We start from the raw sequence: 14,026 nt of genomic DNA, 5'->3' as shown, positions 1-14,026 counted from the left end.
GAAATGGCTCGAGTCATGTCGTTAGGGTCATCATGGTCAAGTTGCATGCACTTTCAGTTGTGTCAAAACTGATGTGAACTCAAGGTGAGAGCCAAGTCACATTCTTGCTCGAGTCAATTAACTTCTTCTTTTTTCATTCTTATTTCTGATATCTGTTTATGTGGCTCTGGCTTTGCTTTTCCCCCTTTTTGGGGTGAAGTCTCTGGGTTCCGGAATTGAAAGTTCTTGCAGGTACCGGTACTGAAGAAGCAACCCCATTTGCTGTGCACACTGCTGTATTAATTCACAACAATATGGGCTCCGTGCAAAAGTACCCCCTCAACGGTAAGGAAGGGAGAGTTGGGGACACTGCATGGCGTGACATTCAAACGTATTGATAACGTTGACGCTCACGCGAAGACGCTATGGCTTTGTGTAGGCCTACATTCAGAATAGAAAACGTCGTGCGTACACTTCGCGCTGTACGCTATTATGTTGTGTAAACCCGACCAGAAACCGAAACCGACCCGACACGAAACAGACTTTGGGTCGGGTCGGGTCGGTTTAACCTCCATTTCAGTTGGGTCAGGTCGCTTTCGGCTTTGCGATTTTCAGGTCAGGTCGTTTAATTAAGCCATCTTGTGAAAAAAAAGGAAATAAACCGAAACTGTTCGGAAGTTTACACGGAGCAATATTATTGCAGAATGACTATGCCCAGTACAATCAAGGCAACCCACCACACAAATGTGCATGTGGTTTGCGGTCTATCACGCACAGTCTATAATAGGCCCACCTTTAAGTAACGTTATGAGTCTTCATCGCACCATACGGTATGAGTCTTTACTGAGAGAGGACAATTTTCATTAGACGTGGGAAAGTTCTGGCACAAAAAGTACATGTACACAGTTGCCCAAGCCAGATATATTCAGGGGTTTTTTTTGGGGGGGGGGGGGTTCGGTTTTGGGTCAGTTGGGTTTGGTTTTTGCTTGATTTTTGTTGGGTTGGGTCAGATTTGGTACGGGTTCAGTTTATATCTATAATGTTTCGGGTTGGTTTGGCCTGGTCAACCAAGTCCGACGCACAACATTACTGTACATACACGCACACTGTATGTCCCATCCAATGATCCATGGGGCACTTGAAAGTGGTAAAAACAAGCCCTCTCTTGTCCATGCACAGAGCCCATATCTAAATGTAAGCCTTAGCCTTTGGCATTGTTTAAAAGCAACAGGAATGCACAACAGGGATGTTTTCTCGAGAGAAAATTGGAGTAAAACGATGACAAACAAGAAACATGTCATGACAAAGCCAAAGCCATTGAAAGCCAAGGGATTACAACGCAAAAATAAAAAAGGTGATCACTGTGATGTGATCGCCAATCTAAGGACTGAAAGAGGGGCCCGTAAATTCACAATCGCCAGTGGACAAAACCGAATCAGCTGTGCGCTCTTAACCTTGTGATCTAGTTCATATCCCTCTGTTCACGCGGGCCAGGTCATCAACTGGCTAGCCTTGTTCAATGCGGTCTCTCGGCTTTTTGTCGAAGGGAGATAATCGGGCCCGGCACCCACAATCAATGCGGCTACGTGCGTGTACCGCCGACCCTTGTCCGTACGAACGGTTCGGTACTAACACAGCCAGCAAGCACACACATGTGATTACGGACTGTACGCATGGTGTAAGGCAGTAAATGTAGGCCTACTGTGTTCTGCGTGTGGGTGTACGTACGTACGTACGTGTGGGGGATATACGCGCCGCATGGCCTGTCGAACGACCGCCTTGTTGGGTCTGCAACTTCCGGGTTTAATGTCTTTCTTTACTTTTTCGTCCAGTTTTGGAAAAAAATGGGCGGGCTTCAGGATATGCGGGTATGCCGTGATGATTATGAAGGTTCGTCTTGGACCAATCACATGAAACAACCTTCTCAATAGTATGATTAATTCATTTTTAAGCTGACCAATCGTAAGCTTCACAAAAATCATGTGACGTCGCGCGGCATGCATAATGCATTAGCCATCATGGTGTCTTCCATGTCTTTTTAGCGAGAGCGAAATGTTCGTCACTTTTTCAACAATTTGACATTGAGTCGAGTTTTTCGGCTCGTGTAAAAAATGAATCCATTTGTGTGGGCAACGATCGTCTAATGACAGCATTACCTGCAGAATTCGTTGGAGCCTTCAATACTGCTTCGGACATACTGGGACTGAACGACTTTCATCCACAGCAACGGGCCGCCATTGCAGCGTTTCTTCGCGGATGCGACGTGTTTGTTAGCCTATCGCGGGCTGACCAATGAGAATTCAGTATATACGCGGGGGTGGTACCTCATTACCGTAATAGGTTTTGCTGGGTCAACTCAAAACCATCAAGACGTTGGGTTACGCGGACTAGCTCATGCATGTACATGTGTGCATGGCTGTTGTACGAGTGCGTGTGTGTACGTGCGTACGTACAAGCATAGCCCCACTAGTGTGGCCGTCGGTATGCTGCGCTGAACCTAAGGCCACACACCGTGGTCCGCGCACTACTGAGGACGTTTTCATAAAATTTCAGGGAATTTCTTACATATGGTTGTATTCTACAATGTCCCATCTATCACTTTGGGATGCTTAGGTGTAATGATGTTCAATTTTCCGAGATATTCTTGAATCTTTCTGGAGCCCATATGCACTCGTGAAACGTCCGGTGATGGCAGCCATTTTGAATGTGACAAGAGATGACCTCAAGCTGTGACGTCGCGTTTATGCAAATTGCTTGTCGAGCAAGGGCTGTTTCCTGTACCATGCATTTATCGTCCTGGGGACACGTGCACTGATCTCTATTCAGGATCTACGGCACAGGAAACAGCCGTCGCATTTGCAACTCGCGCCCTCGCGGCTAGACCCGTGAACGTGGCTTGTAAACTACGCCACGTTCTTATGTCATTTCGAACCTGGCGAACGTGTCCCTCTGACTCCCTCCGTTACACACACTGGACGTTATGTTGCCCATGTAATAAGTACTCACATATGAAGCTGTCTTGAATTCTATTTGTACGTCAAAACTTGCATTTGACGAAAATTGAGGAAAATTCTGGCCCCGGTTCATGAAGTCCGTTCGGTACTGCTAGCTGCCATTTTCTCCCAACTGACGCATTGCGTTTTATTTTCGTATGATTCGACGGCTATTTACTGTCGCAGCTAAAACAGACATCGTTTTAGACAAGTTTCAAGTCCTTTCCTCTCTCACCGCACCGCACGCGGTCGCACGTGCGCCCGCGTGTGTGTGCACACACGTACTGTACACGAGATGAGCCGAGCAGCCAATCGTCTGCGGTTTTTTTTTTCGGGGTTGCGACATGAAACAGCCGTCAATCTGTCCAAGCGACTCAGACGCGTCCGGGGTTATTTGTCAGGGTCAGGTTAAAATCTAATTTCTACACGTTCGTATGGGTCTTTACTGATGGGCAAATTTCGTCGAAATTACACAGCCGAAACAATCGGACGGGCAAATTTAGATTTCTAAATTCTAGGTGAGTACTCAACACCCATACGGAATTATGTATGTCGGATCGATTTCGCCAGGTTCGAAATGAAACAAGAACGTTCACGGGTCTAACCATGGAGGAAGGAATTAATTCCTTCCTCCATGGTCTAACCGACGGCCACACTAGTGGGGCTAGTACAAGCATAGCCTCTCGCTGTACAAGTTACTTTCTCACTAGCAGCGTACGGGCATCGATATGTGCACGCAATTATGCCTTGCCAAGTTGATTAGGGATTTTCTTTAAATAGGCGATTTTTTTAATCGGCGAATCGATAAGCCCAACGCCTTGGTCAAGGCTATCAACTGGCCCGACCGACAGGCGGGCATCGACGACTGGCATGACTGGTGCTTGAACTGAACACGTGTTTTTATGACTTTGTGTTGATTAAGTTACGAATGTTACCTCGTCCACAACTGGATCATCGTCTTCCATATCCGACATTATTGTATATTCTGCTCTGCTGCCTCCTTTTTACATCATAATTCGGCCACCAAGTTGACTTACAACTCAGATTTCACCACATTGCATGCATGCATTTTTGTTTGACAAAGTTTTCACGGATGACGTGAAGCCCGCCCTCCATCGGTGAGTGCTCTACACCTGAAATTCATGAAGAAGCTTGGCACGTGGACGAATTCGAACCGGGACCGAGCGGTGGGAGGCAAAGAAAGTACCGCTACACAAACCCGACCCACCACCATTACTTTGAAGTATCGTACAACCCCTACGCGACCCCCATCTCGCTGTTTAACAACTTTTATACCCGTATTGTATTTTTGTATATATATATTGAAGTTATACTGGTCAGAGCGGGTTTCGAACCTGCGACCTCTGGATTGCCGCCAATGCCGTCTCTACCAACTGAGCTATCAGCCCTATAAAAATTTTATTAAAAATACAGAATTAAAAAAAAATCTGGTCACCTATAAACTAGGCTTGTTTTCCGAGACCAATTTGCTTTTTATTTGTTTCGATTAACTAAAGAATGACGAAAACTGATATTTTGGATATTTATCTCAGATTTTTTTGGTTATATTGTTGATTCTTCGGATAATTTTGAATGATTTTGGATACATTTATTTTGTGTAACTCAATTATAAATGCCCAAGGAGTGGGTTGGGCATGGGCTGTGGGCGGCAGTTGGGTTAGGCCGTTTAGCGTTTTAAATATAAGATCTAATTCAAATTTTTATAATTGGCCAATTAATAAATTTAAGTAGCCCGCCGCTACGCTTTTGGCCTGGCCCGCAGCCTGTTACTGAACACTTGAAAATCATCTTCCCAGGCAGAAACATCTTGAAGGCATGTGTGCGCGATATTAATCTTATAGAGATAGGCCTCATCAATGAATTAGTATAAGTGTATCTCCTTGGAACTTATTTGGGAAATAAAGAAAAGAAACGGATGAAAATGGACCAAATCATCGGAGAGACATCCACCGTCAGAAGTTCTAAATTAATTGCTGAAAGGAAAAATATTTGGCAGCGGTGGGATTCGAACCCACGCCATCGAAATGACTGGTGCCTTAAACCAGCGCCTTAGACCGCTCGGCCACGCTACCATTCACTTCTCACATAAATTGCATAAAATATATACAAAATAATGTAATATTGTAGCGATCACTCTTTTTAAATTAATCATTATTTAACTAAACATTGCAATTTTAACGCATTAGACAATTGAAAAGTGTTACTAAATTTATACTAATCTTTCAGAAAGATGTGTGGTCAAAATGTTGCAGATTAAAATTACACGCGAAGTTGCGAACGAGGTTATAACCGGTGCGTCAGTGAATAATAATGTGCCCCAAAGTTTAGCAACGTGCGTTGCGCATAAAAATCGCATAGGGTTTGCATTGTAGCTGTTGACATATCGACTGACCGATTGTAGTGCGGTAGTTTTTGCAGCACCATTAGAAAGCAGTCGACAGTGGTTTGACGTGATATGTGTTATTCAACGACTACAAGTTTCAACTAGTTTTGCAACAAAATGTTGCGACAGATTTCGCAGACGTTTGTGCGAACACATAGAACTATTTACCAGTCATGCGTAGTCAATGCAGAAAGCTATAAAAGTGCCTACAGTGTGGACAAATTGTATCCGAACAGCAATCCAGATATCACCGATGCAGTCGAACCGCCTCAACACGTGAGGGCGCTGTTTAAGTTTTTAAATTAGCCTACTTTCCACTTAATTTCCTTAGTTTCAGCATAAATTGAACCTTTGGAGAGGGTGTCGGAAAGAAAGCAGAATCCTGCCATCACCTACTCCTAGAACTATGAGGCTCCGCGTGAGCGGAGCCTCATAGATCAAGAAGCCCGCAAAATTGCCTGCAGCACAAAACACTAATAAAGTACAAAAACGTCCATCAAAATGCAGCCATTTCACACAGAACCGCTGCACAGTTTGCCCCTAATGCCCTATACTCCGTACTTTATCTCTTGACATACTCACGTATCTTGTGCGGAACTAACATAGGTGGATTCTGTCGGTTTTTAGGCCAAAATGATGAAAAATATGCCCTTTCCGCACTGAGCCAACCTGACACTTGAAACGTGCACGCATATGATCGAGCGATGATTTTCGGTTCGCTCGGAGCGCGCCGCGGGGGGTACGGTACAAGCGAAATGATGTGCATGCGTACAAGTGCATGTACCGTACCCCCCGCGGCGCGCTCCGAGCGAACCGAAAATCATCGCTCGATCATAATGCGTGCACGATCAAGTGTCAGGTTGGCTCAATGCGGAAAGGGCATATTTTTCATCATTTTGGCCTAAAAACCGACAGAATCCACCTATGTTAGTTCCGCACAAGATACGTGAGTATGTCAAGAGATAAAGTACGGAGTTTAGGGGCAAACTGTGCAGCGGTTCTGTGTGAAATGGCTGCATTTTGATGGACGTTTTTGTACTTTATTAGTGTCTTGTGCTGCAGGCAATTTTGCGGGCTTCTTGATCTATGAGGCTCCGCTCACGCGGAGCCTCATAGTTCTAGGAGTAGCCATCACCTATGTTACTTTCTAGGCCTAAACACTTTCCGAGTATTTTATTTTAACAAAAAATAACAAAAATGTTTTGCAGTCCCAAACTGAATTTCAAATAATAACAACATACAGTCGAGTCTCGTTAATACAAACTCGTTCGGACCTAGCCAAATTGTTTGTTATATCAGAATTTTGTATTAAGAGGAACATCAGTCCCATCATGCCCATTCATTGTGCACATAAATGCACAGTCGGGACCAAGGCTTTATGTTTGCTATAACCAGAATTTTGTATTAACAGAGTTTGTACTAACGAGAGTCGACTGTACATGCATTTGCGATAGACTGTTGCACAAATAGATGTTAAATTGTGGGCACAATTGTGGGCACAATTGCAGAATACCCCGCCACTCGATCTATCCATGGAGGTAGAATTAGACCTACATGATCTATCCACCTCGTAGCCGGCTACGAGGTCACGGTTGGTTGACCTCAATAAACATTCTCAGCGCTACTTGTACATATCGTCATGCTCCATTGCACTCCCACTCCGTAACCGCGTAGCCGCCAACAGGGTAGTTGGTTTGGACTTGGACTTGTTTCTTTTCCAGTGATTCCAACCTCGTAGCCAGAGAATTTAGGGGTGTATTTCCGAGTGGCGGGGTATTGTGCAATTACTCCAAATTGTATTGTTGGTCATGTGGTATTCTCAGCGGACATTTCAATACATCCCATGATCTAGCTTTAGTAACTCTACTTCAGTTTAAGTTCTAGAATTAGAAGGCTGCTGACAAGCAGCTAATTCTAGAACTAGTGGAGTAACTCCAGCTCCAGTGCTCATTAGGAGGAATTTGACAAGAATGTTGAATTCCATTTCCTGATGAGGATTGGAGCTGGAGTTACCCAAGAGCTATATCCCATCTAGACCCTTGAACGTGGCTATATACATAGCCACGCTCCAGAGTTGCGTAGAAACACTCGATGCACATGATTGTATGGGCACCCGAACGGCTCCTAGTCCTAGTCCTAGTCCTAGTCCTACCATTTCGCGCGTGCCAAACGCTGAGTACCAGCGTACCGCGCCGTGCGTCACCTCAGAAAATCGAAAGTTCTGCTCGTACGTTTGTTGTTGTGTTGAGGTTGTTTTTTTTCCCTCAAAGTTCTTGGCATTGCAAGATCCGATGCTCACGTGAATTAACAGAAAGCTTTGTATGTAACTTGTAAGTACAATGTATACTGGCGAAATGACCACAAAGCCGCTATCGATCACGCGACACAGTAGAAACGACCCAACCAAAACATCAGATTTTACTCTCAAAATGGCCACAAAATTACTAGATATGCCACCTGAGGCACAACTTCAAGAACAGATCGATGAATAAGATCGAGGTACTAAGGTTTACTTACGATCTGGATGAAAAGTGAAATTTACCGTTTATCGGCGAGTGCTCTGTCTCGAACACCGCGCAGACATCATTTTAAAAATGGCGTCGCACGGTATTCGCGACTGAGTCCGAGTCTGAGACTTAATGCAAATTTGAAGCATAGTTTACATCACGAAACCTCATTTTCTCACATTTGGTGTAATGACAGTGTCAGACTTACCCTAACTCCCTAGGCCTTTTTGCTAGGATGTAGCCTCAATCCTGCAAAATTCTCTAATTGGCCTCATGGAAAAATAGCATATAGCCTCAATCCTGCAAATTCCTCCGTTGTTTCTTGAATATGGTCCATGGAGGGGTGACCACTGCCTGAATCCTGCAAAATCCTCCGGCTATGACTGTCAATAGGCTGAGGCAGAGGCAGTGACATCCTGGAGCAGTGCGGAGGATGTCAAGTATAATCAAGGACTAAATTTATGCACGGCTGAGCATAAACATGTAACCTCAATCCTGCAAATTCCTCCAATTTGCAAAGGATTTTGGAGGATTCAGGGCGGTTAGGGTTAATTAATTAATTAATGTAAATGTGTAGCACGACATCCTAGTATGATTTCAGAATTTCATGTTCACCTTTGCTTTCGCGTCATAGATGAAATTTACTTTATGAATGCGTGAGACATGATGTAGAGGATTACCACTCTGTGGACATGGTTGATGTCTGAAGACTTAGGAATCAAATTTGCTGTGTCTACTTTCACTTTTGTTGCTGATCATCTTTTTTTCTCCTTTTTAATTTCAGAATATTGAACCGACAGAACAGTTTGATGGGCATATACCAGTCGGTAAGTGGAGCTGTTTTGAATTTCAAGAAATGTGCACACTTTCATGAACTTGGTGATATCAATTTGCCAAGATGTGAGGTTTTGCGTAGAATGATTAGTGGTGTACTGGGATGCGATCCACCATCGTGATTCCCTGCTCTTATAACCCTCCTCAATCCTCTGAACTCAACCAGGTGGTTAGAAAATTGGGGGATTTTAGAGGATTGACTACGATTGAGGCAATTTGAGGCTGTATGCCTATTAAATGCCCATTGATCTCGGAGGATGCATTGTGTCAAGTTCAGCCATGCATAATTGAGGCCTACAGTATACTGGATAACATCTGCACTGCTTCTGGATATCATTCACACTCCTCCAACATGTGAAAAGTGAGTCAGTGGTCAGAGGGATTTTGGAGGATTAAGGCAGTGGTTACCCCTCCCATGAACAAATTAATAACAGACAATTTTGAAGGATTGGGACTGTATCAAATGTGAAGGCAGTTGGAGGATTTTGCAGGATTAAAGCTATAGTCCATCATTTGCAGCCATCCGAAAAGTAACTGGCGTAATTATTGTTGAAAAACAAACTTGGTTGAAAGATAGTAAGGGAACTAAACTCCCTGTGAAATTATTCTTTCTGGGAAGCTGTCATTTTGAAGTAATCAACAAAAGAAGGCATTTCCAACGGTGATTCTTAAGAAGCACCGTAGGAAAATTTAAATTAGTAGTTCGTTTTGTTATTCAGCGTAGCGCGCACAAGGTTTGGAACGACGCACACGCGCGCGCGGTGGTTATAATTCGTCGGATCAGTGCGCTACGTCGCGTATAGCTGCAATTCAAAACAATTCAAAACATGATTCAGTAACTTTTGATTTGAAATTGAGATCTTAGAATGCTGTTTTTCTCGGAATATACAGCTGAAGCTTAGCTGAAACTTCATCAGGTTAGTTGCTCAGTATCCTTCATTAGATTTTGAACTCTTTTGTTGCTTCAAACGAACAAAATGCACAAATTACAAATGATGGACTATAGCTTTAAGGATGCATCCTAGTCAAAAGGGCCTAGAGGTCTAGGTTCAATATTGAAATACTGATGTATGCATTTCTTGTTTCCATATTTAATAGAAAAACTCACAGTGAAATACAGCTGCAGCAGCGGACCAGGTGGCCAGAATGTCAATAAAGGTGAGATGTTATCATCTCTGGAGCGGTGCTTATGAAAATTTGCTTCCCAGCCTAGCATTTCAGAGGGTGGATTATAAGAATTGTACTTTTAGTGCTTCCCAAGAATTTTAGAGAAAGTGTTTTATGCAAGCCTGCCTGAGTGGAATTTGAACCCTTTCAATGCCTGGGCTTATTATCATGGCACAGCTAATAAAGAGGAAATATTGCCGAGAAACAGCCACATGCAGTATCAAAATGTGTATAGCGTTTTGGCTGGTAACCTACATAAGCTGAGCAAATATTCTGCGTTAAGCAGCTTTGTGCATTGTAGCTAGATGTTTATATGCCTGAACCATTTTATACTACTAAACTTGCTTAGATTAATTTGAAAATTAGAATCCAGTAACACAACCCCCTTTCCAAAAATGTGAACATTATTGTTGTTAGAATATTTCTGATTACTAAGCTCAAAATGTTGTGGTGTTTCTTTCCCTATTTCTCTTTCAAGTTCATACAAAGGCTGATGTGAGATTTCATGTAGAATCTGCAGGGTGGTTGCCCACGCACATACGTCAGAGTATTCTAGAAAAAGTAAGTAAGAGATCTACCTGTTTCTCCACTGCCATGAGCCATGGCACATAACAGACATAAGCAGCCATCTGTTTAGCTCTCTGTGTTATTTTTTAAAGCAGAGTTGATCATTTGCAGCTATCCAAAAAGTTAACTGACACAAATTATTGTTGAAAAGCTTACTCGGTTTAATGACAGTAATGGCAATAAACTCCCTGTGAAATTATTTTTTCTGACATGCTGTCCTTTTGAAGGAAATAATAAGAGAAGGCCATTTCCAAAGATGTGTCAAGTGACGTATTTTTGGAAATTTCCTTCAGTAGTTGGTTTGTAATTTGGCGAATCTGTGAATGGGTGCACGCAAGCGTTAACACGACCCACGCACGAGTGCGGTTGTTATTATTCGTTGGTTCAGTGCATGACATCGCGTAGCTGCAATCGGTTGAATGAGAATGTTTCCTGGATGCTGATTTGGGGCGCAATTCAAAACATGACTCGGTAACTTTTGAATTGAAAGTGAGATCCTAGAATATTGTTTTCTCGGAATATACAGCATTCACTGAGCTGAAACTTCATCAGGCTAGTTGTTGAGCACCCGTCTTTAGATTTTGAGTACTTTTGCTGCTTCAAGCAAAAAAAAAATTGCACAAATGACAAATGATCTTCTCAAGTTTTAAATCAGAAGCAATGAATGCAAAATGGTTTACCCTTGTGTAACCCCATGCATGTCATGGAACAAAAGCAAACGCCTCAACAGATGGCTGTAATGCAGTCTCTCTATAACCGTTCATGGAGTCCGCCAAAAATTGTAGCACAAAATATAAAATTTTAGTACATTTTTAACATTTTTATGTATATTTCTTCCACCACACAGAAAAGCACCAAGATCAACAGCAAAGGTGAATTGATGGTGACCTCTGAGAGAACGAGATCCCAGATCAGCAACTTCTCGGACTGCCTGCATAAGATCCGAGATATCATTGAGGAGGTACAACGGAAACCCAAGGAGCCGTCGGAGAAAGACAAAGCCGTGTTGAGGATGAGGTCAGTGTGAATGTGGTTGGTGTAGACAATTCAAAATGTGCTTTTCTATTGAACTTAACCCTCCAGGGTATTTTGTCTAGAAAACCCCGCCCAACATGCCCAACCCAACATGCCCAACCCAACAACATGCAACACTGCAATTCCAAAGGCCAAACTGCCTTAGGCACTGTGGTTACCAATTGTAGCAGGATACAATAGTCACATTGTTCAATGGGACTAGCTCTCATTGTTTCAGAACTGGCCGTTTATAGACTGGTGTTGGTGGCTCAGTGCAGCAAGGTCCCACAGACTTTTACACCAGTTGCACAGTGTACTACAGTACAGTGCATCTGGCATGGTTAGGGTTCAGCAAAAGCTATTTCTTATCAAATCCAGGCATAATGACAGAAATGCAACATTGCTTATGTTTGTCAGTCAGTAGTCAATTTAGTCAACACTTCGGAACCAGTACTTTCGCTTTACTTCTAGCCAAACCATGTTGTGTTTGTATAATAATTCCTCGGTACAAGATATTGTATGGTTAGTGCCAGGATAATTACATGTATGTCAACATGCGGGCCCTTCCAAATTTATATCCAGAATGAGTTCCGGACATTGTATCGGGTATAAGTTGCAGGATTCTGAACAACTTCCCCACAATTTTCTCGCAATGAAGTTATCAGTATTAGTGAGTCAAGCAGTTGCTAAAATGAAAATTTCTTCGGAACATGTCAGGGACAAATGCAGAGCTTCTTCCAGACAAAGTGAATGATTCTACCCACAACTCGTCTGGGATTTGAATTGAGGCGGGCCCTAAGAGCCTGAAGTTGTGGCTCCATCCATCCCGTAACTGCTCACCTCAGCAAGTTGTGCTATTAACCTGAATTTGTTTTCAGTTTAATCAATTTTTCTATTTTTTTCTGTCTTGGCAGGGTGGAGAAAATGAACAGAGAGAGATTACGACAGAAGAAGATCCACTCAGCCGTTAAGAACGATCGCAAAGTCATGTTTGAGTAATGGATAAAACAAACCATGTGGTTGAACTGATCAAATAGGAAGAGGCTAAGCATTCTGAAGAGTGATGGTGGACTGGAGACATGGTGGATGGTATGGCGTAGCGGTCAGTGGTTCGAATCCAGCTGCTGGTCATGTCCTTGGGCAAGCCACTTACCCCAACTTGCTTTTCTGCGCCAAGGAGTATAAATGAGAACCAGCATGGGCTGGGGAGCAACCTGCAATAGACTTGCATCCCGTCAAGGGGGAAAGAAATATTCTCAGTTGTTTTATGCCTTGAAAACAGTTTAACATCAGCATGACTTTACTTAGACTGGAGAACTGACAAGGAAATAACTTCACAGGGTTTGATGGATACGATTGATTGCTACATGCCACGGCAACATTTTCTTTCGTGGGAGTTACTCAGACTGGCCAGGTCTACAAGAAGTTTGTATGGAATCCATGCACAAGTACCCGTCTCCCTGAAGGGTTACACTTTGAAAGCAAGGCTGTACTTATAAACACATTGCTGCTGGATGCCTGGCGCTCACGCCTCCACAGATTTGCGCACATTCAGATGGAAGTCATCATGCAAGCACACAGAGCTGTTGAGCCATTTACTGGTCATGCATGAAGTCCACAGAAATAATTGAAATTAGAATCAAATTTGCAGTGTAATGCATTCGCCGGGCATTTCTACCAAAACAAAATTAGCATTTAATTTTGAAATTGTGTCTGTCTAACTCTTTGTCATGCGGAAATAAAAGCCGTTTCCATAAGAAACTTTTGTGCCACTCATTGCAGTTTTCTTTTATAAGCGTTTACAATCCCTTTTTTCTCGCCCTGTTTTTCTTGGGTTCGTTAGATGGTACATTACAATAAACACCCAGCATATACAAAACATCAAATCTAGTGGTCAACTGTGTGCAATATTTATTTATTTACAGAATCGATAATGTGCAGGAAAGCATTCTTTATTCACATCTAAAAATAAATAATGATTGACATTTTACAAATCTTTTACACTCTTGTCATCAACTTTCATAAACAACACAAAAATAAATTCATTGATATCAAATAACTTTGCACAGTAGTATGCAAGGTGTTTTACAACATGCATAGTTTTGTGTGGTCACTACGGGAAGATTTTAAAAAGTGTAAAAAGTCACTGAAATAAGCTCTGTGCATTAGTGTCCCATCAGAGACAAAACTGAAATCACTTTTCAAAAGCAAATCCAAGAGTGACAGATTTTTGCAGATGTGATTTAATGTGTTAGCGTGGCTCTCGGCTATTTTTCCAATCGTAAAAGGTAATGTGAAGTCGGAGTTATAATGACTCCAGTCAATGACTTGACTCGAGTCCGTCTCGAGTCACAATTTTTGGTGACTCGAGTTGAGTCCTAAGGGCATGAAGGGTAAATGACTAGACTCGAATGAAGGCTAATAAAACTTTAGTCCCAAAAATAAAAGCAAAACCTTGCGAAAAATATTTGCAATGACTTACGATGCAAAATTTATGTTCACGTTGAAGTTTCACTTCTTGTTAACTGTTGGTGATATAAATGACCCTCTCTCTTGCTTTA

The 14,026-nt window shown here is 42.6% G+C and overlaps 2 protein-coding genes and 1 non-coding gene across 4 annotated transcripts in view; 1 reads left to right on the top strand and 2 right to left on the bottom strand.

Annotated features, from left to right (window-relative positions):
- Positions 1–4,093, bottom strand: part of LOC119736044 (DNA-directed RNA polymerase III subunit RPC5-like) — a 31,609-nt gene extending 27,516 nt beyond the window's left edge. For both annotated transcript variants that reach the window (XM_038210045.1, XM_038210046.1), the window contains exon 1: positions 3,908–4,093. In XM_038210045.1, the coding sequence (XP_038065973.1) occupies positions 3,908–3,946 (39 nt within the window). In that variant the 5' untranslated portion in view covers positions 3,947–4,093. The remainder of the gene's footprint in view (positions 1–3,907) is intronic.
- Positions 4,094–4,983: 890 nt separating this feature from the next.
- On the bottom strand, positions 4,984–5,065 carry Trnal-aag. The gene has a single exon. It is a non-coding gene; the product is annotated as a tRNA-Leu (tRNA).
- A 301-nt stretch (positions 5,066–5,366) lies between these two features.
- LOC119736043 (peptidyl-tRNA hydrolase ICT1, mitochondrial-like) lies at positions 5,367–13,226 on the top strand. The gene is made up of 6 exons (XM_038210044.1): positions 5,367–5,652; positions 8,668–8,710; positions 9,816–9,875; positions 10,363–10,445; positions 11,299–11,468; positions 12,380–13,226. Exons 1-6 carry the CDS (start codon positions 5,494–5,496, stop codon positions 12,462–12,464), a joined length of 600 nt encoding a protein of 199 aa, XP_038065972.1. The 5' UTR covers positions 5,367–5,493; the 3' UTR covers positions 12,465–13,226.
- Positions 13,227–14,026: the final 800 nt, after the last annotated feature.

Source organism: Patiria miniata, unplaced genomic scaffold, assembly GCF_015706575.1.
Source record: "Patiria miniata isolate m_02_andy unplaced genomic scaffold, ASM1570657v1 HiC_scaffold_29, whole genome shotgun sequence".
Classification (NCBI taxonomy): domain Eukaryota; kingdom Metazoa; phylum Echinodermata; class Asteroidea; order Valvatida; family Asterinidae; genus Patiria; species Patiria miniata.
The sequence above is the reverse complement of the archived record's forward strand: the minus strand, read 5'-3'. Positions and strand labels throughout refer to the sequence as shown.